This window comes from Macaca nemestrina, chromosome 1 (genome assembly GCF_043159975.1).
Source record: "Macaca nemestrina isolate mMacNem1 chromosome 1, mMacNem.hap1, whole genome shotgun sequence".
NCBI classification, from domain to species: domain Eukaryota; kingdom Metazoa; phylum Chordata; class Mammalia; order Primates; family Cercopithecidae; genus Macaca; species Macaca nemestrina.
Window position 1 is genome coordinate 176,353,033 of NC_092125.1, and position 19,251 is coordinate 176,372,283.

The 19,251-nt window shown below is 39.0% G+C and overlaps 1 protein-coding gene and 1 long non-coding RNA gene across 19 annotated transcripts in view; one reads left to right on the forward strand and one right to left on the reverse strand.

Moving 5' to 3' along the window:
- Positions 1–19,251, forward strand: part of LOC105495139 (DAB adaptor protein 1) — a 1,257,833-nt gene that overhangs the window by 958,596 nt on the left and 279,986 nt on the right. For all 18 annotated transcript variants that reach the window (XM_071092459.1, XM_071092472.1, XM_011764369.3 and 15 more), the window contains one exon: positions 3,621–3,823. In XM_071092459.1, the coding sequence (XP_070948560.1) occupies positions 3,757–3,823 (67 nt within the window). In that variant the 5' untranslated portion in view covers positions 3,621–3,756. The remainder of the gene's footprint in view (positions 1–3,620; positions 3,824–19,251) is intronic.
- On the reverse strand, positions 579–12,640 carry LOC139362078 (uncharacterized). The gene is made up of 3 exons (XR_011620388.1): positions 12,513–12,640; positions 6,354–6,488; positions 579–3,331 (listed from the first exon to the last, which is right to left on the reverse strand). It is a non-coding gene; the product is annotated as an uncharacterized lncRNA (long non-coding RNA).

Consider the following 19,251-nt stretch of genomic DNA (forward strand, 5'->3'; position numbering starts at 1 on the left):
TGTAACTTGCCCTGTGCTGTACTATTTACTAGCTATGTGACTTTGGACAAGCTCCTAAGCTGGCTTGTGCCTCAGTTTCCTCATTTGTTTAATGTAGATAATTATATTGGACTCTTCAAATAGTTGAATGAATTGCATCAAATAATGCCAGAAAAACTTATAGCATAGTACTTGGTAAATAGTGGACCCTCAATAAGTAATAGCTGTTTTATTGTAGGATTATATGAGAAAAGGGGGAAAGAAAGAACACAAATGTGTATTATAGTATGTGTTTAGTGTGTGTGTGTTCTGTTGTAGCTGCTGAAACCTTCATGTTTTGTTTAAAAAAAAAGGCATATCTGTTTTCTCTGCTTTGTGGTTTGGTGTTTTTGGCCCCCACCCCATCGCTAAACATGAAATTTTACATTTTAGAAGCAGTTCACTAGACAGAATGTCTGTAGTGGAATGTTACATAATTCACATTTAGATTTGAAGAGCTCATTATAAAAAACCTGACACACTTCAGGAATATTAAATTACTGCAGATTGTGTGGAGCAAAGAAATATTATTGAAGCATTTCAAAATTCCAGGCAAGCCTGAATTTAACTGATAGGGTTTCACAGCTTTTACTGGGGAAAATGATTTGAGTTGTCACATGGTTTCTGGCCCTGGAGGACTTTAATCTCCTTAATTACAAAGAAGCGAATTTCCTAAATAATTTGGAGTTACTTCACAGCATTTGCTCAACCTCTGCCTTTTGGAAAATTAAAGGGGATGCCAGGGTCCACACTGTGGTACGTTCTCACAGTACTGTAGCTTATTTAAGTTTTTATTCAGAATGATGGTGGTTTCCTTTCATTATTGATGTAGGGATGTACTTCAGAAATTCACAAGTAATGCTTGTAACACTTGAACATAATCATATTTTGTTGAACAAGCATCTTTGAAGATAGAAATAGGGAGAGATGCTATATTGTGATTTAGAAGGTTGAAGAAGAGAAAATGGCCCAAATCCAATCCAGTTTTATACACTGATTTTAAAAAATTCTTGAAAATGTGTAAAATCCACATATTTCAACTACTTTCTGAATTTATAGATTAGGCATCTACTGTGTCCAAGACCAACTGATACCATTTCCTACAGTTCATCCTCAAACAGCAAAATTAACTTGAATCAGTTTCTTCCTTTGTAAAGGGGAGATAATACAGACTTTCGGTCACATACCAGCCATGTGGCCTTGAGCAAGTGGCACAGGAATTTATGTGCCTAATATTTATTAAATGCTTACCAGGAGGCATGCCAGACACTCTTCCAATCACATTACGTGTGTGATCATACTTGATTGCCACAACAGCTCCACCAGTGGGCACTATTATCCCCAGTGTACAGATGAAGAAACTGAGGCAAAGACCAGGTTGAGTAACTTCCTCAAATCATGTGGCTTGTAAGTGGCTGAAACTGAAGTTGTCCAAAAATCAAATCATAAAATAAGTTGGGAGAGAGTCTGTTTTGCTACAGAGATCAAAACATCTTTCTGCCTGTGATATCTCTTCGAACTGAACCTTGAGGAGTCAATAGAATGTCAAGGCAGACTTGAGACAAGAGATTCCATAGAAAGATAGCAGCACAAGGAAAAACTGAGAAGATGCCGAAGTACATCACTTCCCTGCAAGATTTGTGCCTCCTTTTACTTGTTTGGTTGTTGATTTCACTCCTCCTTGCTTTTATACATGCTGATCTTTCTGCCTGAAACAACCATTCATTCATTCATTCATTCTACATATAATTATTGAGAAGCTGTTGGTCCTTTCCCTTATTGTCCTTTTGACAGAAACATTGCTCTTCAACATCTCACAGAGTAGGGCTTATCCTCTGAAGCTTTATTGACCCTTCCAAGCAAAGATGAATACTTGCATCTTTCTACCCCGTATGCCTGGTATTTATATGCCTGTTTTAGTTTTGGTCACATATGTGTGTTGCCGTCCCTTACATGACTGATACCCCTGTTAGATTGAGCTTCTTTGAGAATAGGAACCAGCCTTTGACTATGTACTCTTGGCCAGCATGGTTACTTGGTAAATATCTGTTAACATGAATGAGCTAGCATTTGTACCTGGCCCATAGTAGATTCTTAGTAAATACTTGCTGCAATGAAATGGTAAATATTATTAATAAATTTGATTATGTTTATACATGACCAAATTTTGTGACTCTGTCATCTTCCATTGAACGTTGTCTTAGAGATAAGGGGCTGGAAAGGGTGTGGGGGCTGGTGGCAAGGTATAGATAGATGGTATAAAAGTGGCAGGATAAATTCTCATTTTCTGTGTACGGTTTCATGGACCCTGTTTTACAAAGATAACTTTCTGTTTTTCTTAGTTGTAGCCTTAGATTCACTAGATCAAGTACTTTCATTTGGGCCATTTCCTTTTTAAAAAATAGTTAGCTTATATACAAATAAAACAAAACAGATATCTTTGGATTAAGGTGGGAATTTCCTCATATTCAAGCTTTACTATAATTTTACATGGCTTTTATATTAGACTTTCTGGTTAAGATTAACTAGATTGTCATGATTAACAGGTTTGGGTCATTATTCTTTTTGAACTGAAACTGGCATTCGAGGTCAATCGTTTTCTATTAAACCGTTCTAGATCTGTGGGATGAACTAAGAATTGGCTGCACAATTCGAAGATCCATTTCTAATAGCTTTTTCTTAATACTTTTCAAAAGTGGAAATTGGTGAAATGTTTACTTTTTAATAGAACTCTCATATAACTATCATAGTCACAGGAAAAGACTATTATTAAAGAGAATACTGTATATTCGTTTAATTTGAATGAGACCAAGTGAGATACTATATGTGAAGCAGTAGCTAAGGGCATAGTATATAGTAACTATTACCTGTAAGTGAAGTGGTTGTATTATCTTTATTATCATTATTATCTTCCTAGCACAGTGTTTGAGTTTAATAGCACCTGGTATTGTTCAATGCATATTTATTAGAGAATGAATGAATGAAATCTGTGTCTGCCTGTTTCTTTTCTCTTTCTCTGCACATTAAATGCTTGTCTGCTCTTATAGCTGGAGGAAAAATTGACATAAAATTGGCTTGCTGGAAAGTTTCTCGGCCCCATTTGTCACCTTACCCTTGGAGTCCAGTTGTATGTCAACTCTATGCCCCCTCTGATGCCTGCCAGTGAGGGACAGACCACAGGTCACTTCCATATGATCTGCTTTTGCTGCCAAGGCGCTGATCAAGCTTGGCTGATAGACGGGTGCTCTCTTGTTGGAAATATCTCCATGGGGCTGGCCATACCTTTGCTGTATGTTCTGGTTGGGATCTGATGCTTGAAAATAAGAAACACAGAAAGCAGAGTTGGGTTTTGTCCCTCTTATAAATCTAGACTTTTAAAGATCTATTTTGAGTTACCTAGTTTGAGAAGCAGTTTTGCCGCTATAAGCCTCTCATTCCCTTTGCTGTATGAACCCTATCAATGCCTTCGTGAAACCATGGGAGCAGTTTTTGCATGAAGACCAAGATTTTGTTTGTATATGTTTGCCAATTCACTTTTTTAAAATGTCTGTTTAACTTCGTAACAGTGATGATTCTGAATGTTCTCTTGCCTTGATTTGCAGCACTCAAGAAGAGTGAATGAAATGTGCAGCTCAGAGTGTCATTTCTGAAGGGAGGAGTCTTTCTCTTGGAGAAGAGTCCTCAATGAGCCTGGCCAAGGCCCGGGATCTGTGTGAAGTGGACTAAGGATTAAGTAGGATGTCAACTGAGACAGAACTTCAAGTAGCTGTGAAAACCAGCGCCAAGAAAGACTCCAGAAAGAAAGGTAGGGCTGAATTTGACCTTCTTTTTTTAATGGCTACTCTTCTGCACAGGAATGAGTTTTTAAATCTCTGGAATGATAGAAAGAAATCTCTTTATGATTGCAAATAGTTTTAAATAGTCATTTTGTGTGTTTTGTATTCATAATATAATAATGTAATGGTCCATCATTATTCTCCAGATAAAATCCAAAACGTTTCTGCACAGGAATGAGTTTTTAAATCTCTGGAATAATATAATCTCTGGAATGATATAAATAAGTATCTTTATGGTCACATGTATTTTTAAATAGTTATTTTGTGTGTTTCGTATTCATAATATAATAATGTAATGGCTCTTCATTTGTATTCATAATATAATAATGTATATAATATAATAATGTAATGGCTCTTCATTACTCTCCAAACAAAATCCAAACCTTTTCTCATAATATACAAAGTTTTTCTGCATATGCCTTCTATCCATCCCTCCAGCAACATCTCTGCCTAACCTCCCCACTTCCCCATCCCTGTTTACCCTCCAGACATCCTGTAGTTCATCTTTACCTGTACCAGTGGTTGTCAAACTCTGGCTGAACCAGAATCACTGGGAGGGCTTGTTTAAAGCCTTCATTTCTGAGTCTCATCCCAAAGTGTCAGATTCGGTGTCTAGGGTAGGACGCAAGACTTTCCTTTTAAAACAGCTTCCTAGGTGATGCCAGTCCTGCTGGTCCAGAGACCCTACTTTAAGAACCACTGGACTCTTAATCCAGCCTGAAATCCTTTTTTGTTGCCCTTCGTTGTTGTTGTTGTTGTTGTTGTTTTCTCTGAACTGACTCCTGCTTATTCACTAGGTTTGAGTTTAGGGGAGCCTCCTGGGGGAGCCTTTTCTTACTCCCAAAATTGATATAAATGTTTTTATTTGTTTTGTTTCATTAGTACTTGGTTAGTGTTTCACTTTATTAAAAATGTCCTGCATAAACTCCTTTGGAGCTAGATGTTTTGTTCACATTTTAAGTCTCAGCACTTAGGAAGTGCTTGGCAGAGAGGAGCCAGAGATATCTGGCAATGAAGATTTGCAGGCATAGTGTGATAATAAAGTAATTCTATCACTTTTCATGTTTTCTGGAGAATTTGGCCCCATGGCTTTAGGACCATGTTTTTCAGTAAGCTTCACCCCCTGCCAATTAAATATGAGCAACTTCTTTCTCTGTGTGTGTATGTTTTCTCCCTGTAGTTTCTGCTCTCTCTCCCTTGTTTTCTCAGCTGCATGGGAGGGGATTAACAGAGCTCTCTTTCAGGTCTTGAAATCTGTCAATGTGGGCTTGCAAACCGGGATGCCCTTGACTTCTTTGTATAGACAGTGATTTGTTTGAGACATCACTGTGCCTGCCCAGTTATGTTTTGTGATGGCATTTGTCTGGCACTCTATATGAAGTAGGGGACATAACTGTAATACATATGCAGCTCTTGGACAGCCAGAAGCCCAGGAAGGACTATAAATTTTGCTTTTGATGTTTATTTGAAACACAAATATTTTGGAGGCAGTCTATTTCATTCTCTAAAAATTAATGTAAACCTGTTTTCTATGCATCATGGTCTAAGAATAATAGAAAGAAAGTAAGTGGGTGAAAGAACATGTCTTGGGAGACTGCTATGTGGGGGAAAAAAAAAAAAAAAAAAAAAGAGGTCGCAGAGCCCAGTATGTACTAGAATTTAAATGCTTTTTCAGTGGAAACTGACAAGTTATATTTTTGCCTCAAATTTAACCTTTCCGCCAAACCTGCACTCTTTAATGCTTAATGCATTAAAAATGTTATCTTAGTGCATATTTTTTCATTCTTAATTTTAACATGCAAAACCAGAAGCGTTCTGCAGAGAGGATTCAGGTTTTCAGGACATTGGCTCAGTTGGGGATTTGGGATAACAGCGTGAAGGTGACCCTTTTAGAACCTCCTCATCTTCATGTCCTAAAAAAACTCTGAAATCAACATAATACGTATGTGAGGAGTGTCCTCCAGGGAGCGGCTAATACCATGGAATTTGGGTAGGCAGAGCTGGATTCAAATTCTGGCTTTACCACTTTCTCACTGTGTGACCTTTGAAAGTATTTAACCTGAGCCTCATTTTCCTCTCCTATAAAATGGGTGTATAATATTACTGACTTCAAAGGTTCACTATGAAGATTAATGAAAATAAGGCAAATAAAATACTTAATATATTACTTGCCATATATTAAATGCTCAACAAAGGTTAGCTGTGATCTTCTTCTTCTTTTTCCTCCCTTTTCCTTTTCTCCTTCTCTTCTCCTCCCTTCCCTGTCATCTTTCTCAATTTCCCTCCTCTCCCCTCTTTTCTCTTTTTCTCTTCCTTCGTCATTCATCTTGTCTTAATTAGCTTGAGTTGCCATAAGAAAATACCATAGACTTGGCAGCTAAAACCACAGAAACATGTTTCTCACAGATCTGGAGGCTAGAAAGTCTAAGATCAAAGTGCCAGCCAGTTTGGTTCCTGGTGAGGGCCCTCTTCCTGGCTTGTAGATGGTCATCTTCTCACCATGTCCTCACATCTGTAATCTCAGCTACTTGGGAGGCTGAGGCAGGAGAATCGCTTGAACCTGGGAGGCAGAGGTTACGGTGAGCCAAGATGGCTTCATTGCCCTCCAGCCTGGGTGACCGAGTAAGACTCAGTCTCAAAAAAAAAAAAAAAAAGAGAGAGAGAGAGAGAAAATGTGCTGGTAAGCATTAATTCATTTCTTGTTCTTCAGTTTTGATGATGTAATAGTATTTCATTAAACAAATGTTGCTAACTTGGACAAAATTAATACAACTTTAAAAGGAATAAACAGTTTATATACTGATATTGAATCTTGAATATAACCATGTCGTTATGCTCTTTTATTACTACTACTTTCGCCAACTATGCTTGGATTTTCTATGGAGACAGCGTATAATCCGCAAATAAATTTCTCATCTATCCTTAAGTACTTACTCTTTTTCTCTCTAATTGGCTGGATCTGTCATTATAATATTTAGTGATAGTAAATGTCCTTATCTTGTTCCTGATTGCTTCTAGATTACATTTAAGTGATGCTTAAGTTTTTACTAAAGATAGTTTTCTGGCCAGGCATGGTGGCTCACGCCTATAGTCTCAGCACTTTGGGAGGCTAAGGTGGGTAGATCGCTTGAGCTTATGAGTTTGAGACCAGCCTGGGCAACATGATGAAAACCTGTCTCTACAAAAAAAAAAAATGCAAAGAATGGCCAAGCATGGTGGTACATGCCTGTAGTCCCAGCTACCTAGGAGGCTAAATTGGGAGGATGGCTTGAGCCCGTGAAGGGCAGCTTGCAGTGGGACACAATCGCACCACTGTACTCCAGCCTGGGCAATAGAGCCAGACGATGTCTCAAAACAAAACAAAACAAAATAAAACATATTTATTAGTTCCCCTTTATGTATTATTTTCTAGGAAGTATTTTTAAATTCTAAATTTGCATGCTGAATTTTATCATATGCTTTTTCTGTATTTATTTCAATGATTATACATATTTTTCCTCTTACAATTTATACTGTGGTGTATTTAACTGATAGATTTTTAAATCTTCATTTCTGGGGTAAATCTTACTTGGTCGTAATGCTTTTATTTTCTACACTCTGGTGGATTTGATTTGTTAGGTTAAGGAATGTTTTTTTGTATCTATATTTACCAGCAAGATTTGTTAGGTTAAGGAATGGTTTTTGTATCTATATTTATCAGCAAGATTGGTGTGTAACTTCTTTTCTGGGACAACCCTTGTGTCTGGTATTAGTTAATATTATATTCTCATATAATTATTTTTATCAGTTAATATTATGTCCTCATATAATGATTTTTGGTAGGGATGAAACCCTGAATAATATTTAGGACTATTTCTGGAAAATATTATCTTTTATTTTTTACATTTATTTAACTTTTTAAAAGCTGTATGTGCTTATTGCTGAAATTAGAAAGGACAAACAAAAATAACTACTATTAACAACTGAAGTTACATCCTTAAACTGGCCTTCCAGGATAATATGTGGTTGACATCATACTCTTCATACAATTTCATGTCCTATTTTGTTATTTGATATAAGTGTATTTTCCATATTATTACCTGATATTACAAAATAGAAGTGTTTTTTCCCCCCTCTTATTAAGATTTAGATGACTCCAGCGGCAGATATTTTAATTCCTGAAAAAAGAATACCTGACAATTTGGGTCATCTATTGTGGGAAAGAGTGGCATAAAGAAAGTTAAGAGGCCCTTTAGAGTTCTTCACAAGCCTATCACCCTAGTTCTTTAACTCAAGCTGTTGAAAGCAAGCCAGACGGTTTCAAATACAAGTCACACAGGGGCATATTTCATCACAAAATGAGTTTCTAGGCAGGCTATTTATGAAATGTAACTAGAGTATTCACAATTCAAATAAGGGATGCAAGTAGTGAAAAATAAAGTTGTTTTTTTCCATTTTATTTGTATTGGGTTGTGTCACTGCACATACAGCTTGTCAAATGGTGCCCATTCCAGAAGTGGAATTTGATGGAAGGCCCGAGGAAAATAATGTATATTTTCAGGTTCGTTACCTGCCATCAAAGGAGGACAATCAGTTGACACTATTCTTGTTATTTGTAATCTCCGTATTAGGGCACTCAGTGGAAGATCATGGTAGAGGAATGTGTCCCATGATGAACAGATAGACATTTCTGGGGGCAGTGCCTGGAGTCTTCCAGTCAGTGCCATCTGTCAGCTTAGTGTAGTGGAAAGAGTACTGACTTCGGAGCACAGCAGACCTGGTTTTTAGTTCTAACTCTTCTCTTTATATGCTGTGTAACTAGAGACAGGTTAGTTAGCCTCCTTGAGCCTGGTTTCACTTATCTTTAAAGGGAGGGGTGTGTGTGTGTGTGTGTGTGTGTGTGTGTATGTGTGTGTGTGTGAATATTTTCACTTGTCATAGAAAGGTGAGGGGGCTGGGTGCGGTGCTCATGCCTGTAATCCCAGCACTTTAGGAGGCTGAGGTGGGCAGATCACCTGAGGTCAGGAGTTTGAGACCAACCTGGCCAACATGGTAAAACCCTGTCTCTACTAAAAATACAAAAATACAAAATTAGGGCATAGTGGCACTTGCCTGTAATCCCAGCTACTTGAGAGGCTGAAGCAGGAGAATCACTTGAACCTGGGAGGTAGAAGTTGCAGTGAGCCGAGACTGTGCCATTGCACTCCAGCCTGGGCAAAAAGAGTGAAACTCTGTCTCCAAATAAATAAATAAGAAATAAAAGAAAGAAAGGTGAGGGAGATACTGTGGGTGAGAGCTAGCTTGGGGTCTGCAATGTAGTATGGCTTAGTCAGTGTTAGTGTGTTAGTGCTCTGTCCTTTCTGAAATCACAGTTCACTATTGCCTCCTTATATTCTAGGAACACCTGGAAATAGTGAAACTTTTTAACTTCCCTTATATTTCATGTTAGTGCTATACCCAGGGATCATCAGTTAACCACAATGACAATGACAAAAAGCTACCTTCATATTTTCTCCCAGGAGAATTTTGACTCCAAGAATCAAGGCTTTAATGGGATTTAGGAGAAGTCAGTGATCACAGGGCAGATGCCTCAGGTTTGAAGTCACATCAAACCGAGTGTGAACCCTCTGTACCTCGCAGCTGTGCTAACTTTTGGAAGTTTCTTGAAAAATTCTAGTTAGTTTGGGTTAAGGAATGGTACATTCAGGGTCATGACTGCTCAACTGGTCATTAGCCCTAGGGAGTAAGTTCCGCTAACATTGGCTTACCACATAGGAGCTTATAAATTGCCATCATATTGATTATCTCATTAGGTCATCAGGATCCTGAGAGATTAATTTTTTAAGAAAACAGTCTTTTTATCAGGCTTATTTATCATTGCTTCTATATGCTGCTCTTGTCGTGCATAGGAGGCAGTCTGGGGTCAGTCAAGATACTGGGTATTTGGGTTCATACTTTAAGCCCCCCACTCTTTGGTGGTCTAACTTCAGACAAGTCACCTCTACTTTTTGAGCATTACTTTTCTCAGCCACCAAATGGATGTAGAGATAATATTTGCTTGCCCAATTTTGAAATTTAGTAGGGGCATCATTAATCAGTTCTTTTGTCCACGAACATTTATATAGCTCCAGCATGAGCCCAGCCTATGCTTGGTCTTCTGAAGAACAGAGAAATGCCTTAGAAGGAGATTCTGACCCTAGTCATTTATGCTGTAGTTAAAGACCTGTGAGCTGGGAGGGTGGGGTAGGGGAGGGGGCCTTCTGATATTTATGTCTCATCCTTCCCGGAAAAAATATTGTGTTTCTACTTTGCTGCTTTTATTCATTCCCAACCTCTTACTGTTCATAAAATGCGTAAGGTTTACTTTGACTCCAAGTTTATTTTTATTAATTAAAATATTCCATATTTATCATAATGAGGATGATTCTCATTAAAACTCTTTTCATTGCCTTCCTGACTAAAAGCAAGTACATTTTTATTTTAACAAACACAAGTAACACAATACTCTGAAAGTCTGTATACAATAAAACATGAATAACCTCTCCGGAATACACAACTTCTCAGGAAGTTGATATATATAAAAGGTTATAAGAAGTTAATGTTTGGTGGCAGGCCACAGCCCGGTTGTCACAGATGAGGTCTCAAGAGGAGAATGATTTGCCAGTGGTCACTCCCCTGGGCAATGGCAGAGCCAGGGTTGCCACCCAGGAGTGGCTCCCTGGCTGGAGCTCCTTCCACTCAGTAGGTCCCAAACAACTGATGTTCTTAGGATTCACCTCATTAACCTCTCGGGGTGTTTGCTTCCTCTTCCTTACAGTGAAGACTTCTGAGAAGAGCCCATGTTTTAGAATTAGATAAACTGAAGTTGGAGTCAAGGCTTGGCACATTTTCTACTTGTCTATCTTGGGCTAGCTACCTAATCTTTTTGGGCCTCAACTTCATCTGTAAAATGGGAATAATAGTAGTTCCTATCTCAGAGTGTTGCAGTAAGGATTTCATGAGTTCACAAGTATAAAAAAGCTAGCATTGAAACTCTATACATAGAATCAAGATTAAGAAATATTCCTTTCCCCTGTGGCCCCCAACTCCCACCATGTCTGAGAGGCAGCACATCTCTAGTGGTATAGGAAATACAGAGAGGTAGAAGGTACCCTTTTCTCCAGAGGAATATGGGATAGTTGGTAAGAAAAAGAAACTGGTCCCTCTTCAAATGGATACTTGCTCCAAGAATAACTGAGGGAATGAATAGGAAATATAAAGGAAAGTGGACCATGTTGTCAAGCTACAAAGATTTATTAGTAGCCATCATGTATGCTTCTTGCATATGAACCATTTTAGATAAATTGTCCCTAATGAGCCTAACTCTTACATCATCCCATTGAATACATGAGAAAATAATGTTTAGAGAGGTCCAGAGACTTGCCGCAGGTCATGGGGCTTGTCTGCCTGAGTTGCCATACACTAGGTCTTACCAGTGCTGACGTCTGTACTGTCTTCCCTGAATGTATTCTGTGGGTTTGCCTTGTGGCTTGATGCTGGAGAGTTGGAGAATGTGAAAAAATTATAGGGGCTCTACTCTTCTGGGGAGACTGGAGCATAGAAACTGATTAGCTACATCATGTAAATTTATGGTGCTGTTCTGTCTTGACAGGGTTTTGGTGAGCTAATCATTCTCTGGGAACTCTGTGATTTGTGAGCTTTAGAAATTCAAAACCAAGGATTTAATTATAAGAAAAGATAAATTTGTCTGAACCTGATCAGTAGAGCTCTTGGGGTAAAGGGCTTGGAGGCAGAGAGTCATGTTTTGGGGCCAAGCAGTTCACTTCTTTATGGTAAGACTGATCGTATGATGTGCTGTGGTGAAAAGAGACTTCTGTATTCTCTGTGGTCACATGGTCATGAATTGATTACAGGACACTTCACTCAGGGTGGCCATTCCCTGAAGACAAACTGTTTCAGGTTTAATTGGTGACTTAGTTCAGGACTTTGTTCTAATTGGTTTCCTTGCTAGAAGTCAGGCTTTCTCCAAACTCACCTTCATAGCTCCTTTCCTCTTTGAACTTGTTCTGTAACCGTGGCAGCATACGCCACAGGACAATGCATCAAGTCCTTTGAAATGTGGTTCCTGTCTCCTTTTCTGTCACTCTGCTTGCTCCCACCCTTAGCCACACTATGCTTCAGGTCCCAGGCCTCACCTCTGTGGCTTTTGTGCAGATTGCAATTTCACCTTTGCTAGCTCTCTTACCCTGTGCACTTGCAATGTTTCTTTTTGGAAACCAAGTCTCGTTCTGTCACCCAGGCTGGAGTGCAGTGGCATGATCTCCGCTCACCGCAACCTCTGCCTCCCGGGTTCAAGCGATTCTCCTGCCTCAGCCTCCCGAGTAGCTGGGATTACAGGTGCGCGTCACTGCGCCCAGCTAATTTTTTGAATTTTTAGTAGAGACGGGGTTTTACCGTGTTGACCAGGCTGTTCATGAACTCCTGACCTCAGGTAATCCGCCTGCCTCAGCTCCCAAAGTGCGAGGATTACAGTCACCTTTTGGTTAACATTGTGAGCTGCCTAACAACCTCAATTAATTAATCACTGATTATCAGTTCATGTGACCCTCTGTGTATCTTTCAAATCCATTCATTCCTTCTCCCCTCACTAGCCCCCACCCCGAAGGTAGTTCAGCCTACCTTCATCTCTCATCTGGATCATCCTAGCACCCTCCTAAATGGTCTTCAGGTTTTCACTGCTGTCCATCTCCAAGCCATTCTCAGCACTGCTCACTAATGTGGAGATTTAATCAGATCACACTCCTGCATAAAACCCTTCAGTGAGTGGCTCCTCCTGCCCTCAGGAAAAAGTCCACACTGCTTATCATGGCATCAGAGAGGGTGCTGTCTGGTCTGACCCCTTCTTATCTGTCCAGGCACATTCCTCACGACTCTTGCCAATCATACTTCACTGAGTGATCCCACTGAACCAATTTCAGTTCCCTGACCCTACCATGTTGATTTTTTACCCTTGGGGTTTTGTACATGTTTTTTCTTTTCCCAGGAATACATTTTTCTGTATTTGTTTCAAAGCCAACTCCGTGTATTCTTTAGTTTCAAGTTAAAGATTACTTTTCTTGAGAAATGCTTTGGTGACCCATTGCAACCCACCCACATACCCCCAAGTTGTGGGTCATGACCATCCTGTGTGCTCTCAGCCACTTTGCATTTTCTCCATTATTTAAATAAGGTTTATCCTCCTCTTTATCACACACTAGGCTGGGAGATCTGTGAGGACAGGGACTGTGTCTGTTTTATTAGCCACTTTACTGCTGCCACTAAGGAGAATGTTGAAAAGTGTAGGTATGGAGCAATATTTATTGAATGAATAAGGGAGTAAATGCATGAACTTAAGGCCAAGAAAAATCTCACCTGAGTCCCCTGGATTCTAAGGGGTCTCACAACACCCTGTACTATGGGTAAAGTGTGATAATTTTATCACATTTTTTCTACAATTATTTCTACTATTTTTTCTACAACTATTTTTCTTTTTTCTATGTTATGCCATTAATTATGAGTTCCTCACCTGGTACACTTGGCACATGGTAGGTACTCAGTAAATGTTTGTTGAATTAATTGTTATAAAATGTGGGGGAGAATTATTTGCACAAGAAGAAAGAAAATTAAAAAAAAAATCTCCCCTAAGAGTTGGCTCTTGAGATTCTTATTATGTGGCATTCAAAATTCCTACAATTCAGACAGCTACTTCTCCTTTTGTGATGTGTGTCCAATCATGTCTGGTGCTGTAATTTAGCGTGATGTAGGCCATATTGGTAGTAAGAGCTATAAGATTTGCCATATTAGTTCATCCCACTGCTTCATTAAGCTCAGTGTGCTGCCTCTGGCAGTGGCTGGGCCTGAATTTTGATGTTTGGAAGAACAAAGCCCTTCACATTAGCCCTCTGAATCCTTGGTATGCTGTGAGTCTGGTTAAGTATCTGCTCCTTCTCGGAGTTGGAGAGTCTTTGTCTTTGTAGATAACCAGTAAATGACCCAGAGGACGGGGTTTTATTATTTGTGTGAGTTTGCTGAGCAGACAGTGTTCCCAGGTGTGCTGAGATTTCAGCAATCTCCTATTGCAACACACCTTCTGGGATGGTCAGAGTACACGTTTGCAAGACTGAGTGTTTCTGCAGTCTATCAAGAGAACACACATAGATCAAAGGCAGAGGAGAGGAGAGAGCAGAGGTGAAGGAGGAACCAATATCTGTTGTTCCTGTGTCCTTGTGTCCATGTTTCTCATTTAAGCTTCAAAACAGCCTTTAGACAAGTATTCTCATTTTGCATAAGAGGCAGCTGAGGCTCAGAGAGGTGCATGGCTTACCTGAGGTCACACAGGTAAAGGGACCCATTTACACACAGATCTTTCTAACCCCAGAGCTTGTCCATGTTCTTAACACTGTACTAAACTACTCTCTACTGAATGATATGTCCTCTTACCAAATACTAAGTTGTGCTTGCACTGAAAGACATCTTCCTACAGGTTCCAATAGTAACGCCTTTAGGTTGAGATGGCCTCAGCAAGAGGAGGGAATGATGGTAAAATATGTTGTATAGTTAGAAAAGAAGTTAAAAAGGCAGGGGAAGCCCCTTCACTTCGTATCTCTCGTCTGTGGCTTGCAGAAGGTTGCCATGCACAAGCCTCCACATGATTGAGAAGGAAACATTTTCTAGATATAAAAAGGTAAAGTGAAAATGAACTTGAAGGATTTTGACTCTGTATAAATTGAAATGTATAATCAGCTCTTTGTGTCTGTGGGTTTCACATCTGTGTATTCAACCAACTGTGGATCAAAACCTGAGGCTGTGGAGGGCCAACTGTATATGTTTTCCATCTGAAGTTGTTTATCCATTCATCCATCAGTGGACATTTGGGCTGCTTCCACCTCTTGGCTATTGTGAATGATGCTGGTATGAAATGAGTATACAGATATCTATTCGAGACCCTGCTTTCATTCCTCTTGGATGTAAAGTCAGCCACCCTCCATATCTGAGGTTCCACACCCATGGATTCAACCAATGTTAAATATAAAATATTAGGCAAAAATACAACAATTAAAAAATAATACAAATTTTTAAATGCAGTATAATAACTATTACATAGCATTTTCTTTGCATTAAGCATTATGAGTAATCTAGAGATGATTTAAAGTATACCGGAGGATTACGTAGGTTGTATGCAAATACTGTGCCATTTTATATAAAGAACTTGAATGTCCTTAAATTTTGTTATCTATGGAGATCCTGGAACTAATCTCCATGGATATGGAAGATATAATATTATATTAAAGGAAAACATCATTTCTCTCTCTTAATTTGGAGCGAGCACTGTAAAAGTGAAGACCAGGAAATTTTGCAAATTCCCCAAATCTGTGAATAATATCAGCAGCCTAGTTCACCTCCCAGCGGGCATCCCCAAGCTCGAAATAATAATGAGGATGCTGGTGATGAAGGTACCTACTATCTGTCAGCAATTACTAAGTATCAGGCAATATACTCAAACCTTTATATGTGTTTTCTAACTCAGATCATTCCTCTGAGGTAGCTGCTTTTTCAAAATCTCAAGTTTACAGATGAGGAAGGTGAGAAGCTGGAAAGGTGACACAAAGTCAGTTCTGTCTCATTCATCAGTACAGCAAATGTTGTGTGTCCCTTCTAGACACTTGGCTCAATCTGAACACATCGCCTTACTCGCCTGCTTTGAGCATGCATGGATTTGCTTCAGCTCTCCTCTCAGCCTGGAAGAAGTTCCCCTCTCTCTTTTTGACCTGCCAGGGTCCACCTGCTCCTCTGAGACACAGCTCAGATAGTACTGCCATGGTGCTTTTCCTTAGCATCCCTTTCCTTCCATGGAATTAAGCCTTGTGATTCTCAGTGTACTGTTTTCACTCCAGATGAAGCTCTTGTTCCTTTCTTTTGTTCATTAGGATTCCGCTTTATACCCCTTTCTTCCCTTCTATATTGTGTGTTCAGCTGAGTCTTATTGACAAGGACTGTGTCTTTTATATCATTATATCATCCCAAAGCTGGGAGGAAGAGTTATCAGTGGAATGTGAGAAATGATATTAATGATGTGATTACTAAATGCCAGGGAGGGAATACAATAACTTTTAAAATCTTCACAAGAGAATTATGAGTTTGATAATACTCCCATTTTACAGATGAGAAAGCACACTCAGGTAAGTTAAGATTATGTTCAAAGTCACCCATCGTGTAAATAGAAGGACAGGAATTTTAATTTGGATGTAACTGATTCAAAGCACAAGCTCTTTCCACTACACCATGCTGTTTCCCAGCAGAGGCCATCAAATACAACCCCAGGAACCATATTTCCTAGGGGTCTGGTTCCTGTTGTAAAATGGTAGCTACAGATGCAATTTACCTTTATAAAGGATTTATATGTCATCATTGCAGATTCACATTCCTTAAATTTGGGATCATCATCACTTGTGTCTTTCAGCTTTCCCTGGCTGGCAATGCTGCTCTAGGGAGATCTTGCATTCTAATTGTTAAACCAGAGGCAAGACTCACCATGCAGTGACTTGCCTTGGAAGAAGCCCAGTAGATGATGAATAGCAGACCTGAATCTTATCATGTATTTCAGGATGATGTACGGGACTGTTGGAAACTGCCTTTGACAAATGTGCACGGGAAGGAGAATTATCTCCAACAATGAAAAATGTTCTTATTATGTGATCCTAAAAAGGATCAGGACCCCTATCATTGGGAAAATGATCATGCCCGTATCCCTTATTAACAGCGATACAGAAGGGTGTGCTAAAGACATTGGATGTCATCCTGAAGCAGTGATGGATAGTCATGAGAGCTGAAATCAGGTTGGACTTATGAAAGGTAGCTTGATGCTTGATAGCAGGTGGGAATCGTGCAACTTGCTAAGGTCTATTTTAGCCCTTGCTTCTTGAGGCTCTGCAAGACTTGTTTCTGCTGTCTTAGCTATTGCCCAGTGGCTTCTGGTCAGGTTGAGGCTGTGATTAAATAGTGGAAGATATATGATATATATGTTTGTAGGAAATAAAACCATTGCCATAGGGAGAAGACTAATATACAGGCATTTTAAATATTTACTCTCAGTTTATTTTCGTATTTTATATGAATAGAGTCATAGAGATTTAGTATCCTGCCCACAGCTAGAAACTAGCAGAGTTAGGATTTAAACAAGCAGTCTGATTTCAAAATCTATACTTTGTTGACTATAGTAGCTTCTAATAAATACCGTCCTGGTTGGAGTTCAAAATTGTGGAAAATGAAACTGCTGAGTACATATGTGAAGGTACCTGTCGCAGACTTTGGCACATCGTAGGCGATCAAGAGATGCTAGTCAAATCAAGAATTGTCAACGTGTTAATTTTGTTAAGGGCTAAGTGATGATTACAGACTTCTTTGAATTCCTTCCTTTCTTCCCTTCTTTTCTTTTCCTTCCTCCCTCTTTCCTTCCACCTTTCCTCCATTCAGTTTTTGAGCATTTTTCAAAACCAGGGAGAGTGCTGGCCACAGAAGATTATGGAGAAGTCCTGAGTTCAAGGAACTTAAAATCTAATATGAAAGACAAACAAATAAGAAATAATTATAGTTTATTATAGTAAGTTGAAATCACTTAGCAGAGACAACCAACTATCCAAGAACTTTTAAATAAACATTCTTGGGGTTCAGATTTATTTGTTTTTTTAGTTCAATAGATAACTTTGTGAAATATCTCCTGTAATTGAAGACATTGTCTACCTATTGGGTATAAACCCCTACTTGTGAAAAACAAGTCCTACCCTATCCTCCCATGAAAGGAAATCTTGCTGGACAGTAACTTGCTCTGGCTCCTTCTATAGTAAAAGCTACCTCACATTACAAACATATTTTATTCGTTTCGTGTTATGCATAGGGCCAGGTGCATAATATGTGTTCACTAAATATTTGTTGAACAGTATTTTGTGTCAAATAGATAATTCATTGGCCTTTGGCCTACACTTACCTATAATCAGTAATTTATATTCAAGTAGTTTTTCTTTGATGTTTTGAAGTAATGATTACAGCAGTTTCTCCTCCAGCTCACCAAGTTATAGATTGCAAATAGATTTTGTGTAATTTGCCGATGCTGGTCGATTTTGATGGCTACCTTGAGCACTATGTAGAGGAGTCTGAAATTATGTCCTGGCCTTGAGTGAGAACAGTTAACACTTAGGTATATTTTCTTTCAGTGTTTTTTTCCTGCACACTACTGTGTGCACACAAGCATGCAAACAGATGACATCCTATCTGATCCTTCTATGTATTTAATTCTGTATTAGTTTTTCACAAAACCTCGCAATTTAAGCTATTCCCATATGATAAACTTTTTGCAATTATCATTTTGCTAAGTGATCTAATTTTCTTTAGCTTTTTCTCACAAATCCTCTCTCCCAATCCTTCTGTCATTGTTGCCATTTTTATTGGTGCATTCCCAAATTTGTCAAATCTTGCTTAAGCTGTGGTGTTACAGAACTGCTTTTAGCAGTTGATGGTTCATTTCTATTTTGATCCTTGAACGGATACAGTGTTTATCTTCTGTGTTTTGTGGGCAGGGGGTAGATGCTAACTTGTTCTCCTGTAGTGAGAAGAAACCGAGACTTTGGGGTGGGCTCCCCTTTGCGGGCATGTCACCACTAGAGACCACCACTCTAGTGAAGCACTGGAATTAAGATTTGCCAATAGATGGCTGTGAGCTCTAGTGTGTTGTGCTGTTCAAATCTTTTAACCTCAGGTTATCGACTTTAATATGTTGTGCTGGTGTCTTGATTTTTTGGTTCATCTAACGTGATGAAATGTAAAAATAGAGCCTCGTTTTGTCCCCTCTCAATGACTTTAGGGGTTTTTAGCTGATAACCAACCCTTCTTCTGTTAAGGATTCGAATTTTAAACAGCTAAAAATACATTTTTCTAATATCTGTCATCAAGTGATTAGTGCAACTATTTAGTTCTGGTCGTCTTTCCTATTCTTGGTAGATTTATTTTCTCTTCTTAGAATTCTACTGCTGCCCTCTCTGTCTGGGAGACTGGAGATGTCATTTAGACATTGCTTATTAGGATTCCATTATTTGTCTCTCCTATACAGTCAGCTAAATCAAAAAGTCAGACAGTGTTTTTAAATTGCAAATTTAAATGACAATTTATAGACCAGGTCTACTGGAAATTTTCTGTCCTGGGCATCCATCATTGCTTGTGAGTATATAGTTTTATATTCTCTCTCTCTCTCTCTTTTTCTCTCTCTCTCCTTTTCTCTTTATCTTCTTGAGAGCACAGCACACATATCCATCAGAAGGATCAGAACTGCTTGCAATCAAACAAAAATGCAATAAAGATCTTGGAAGGAAATTAAGACAAACACCTA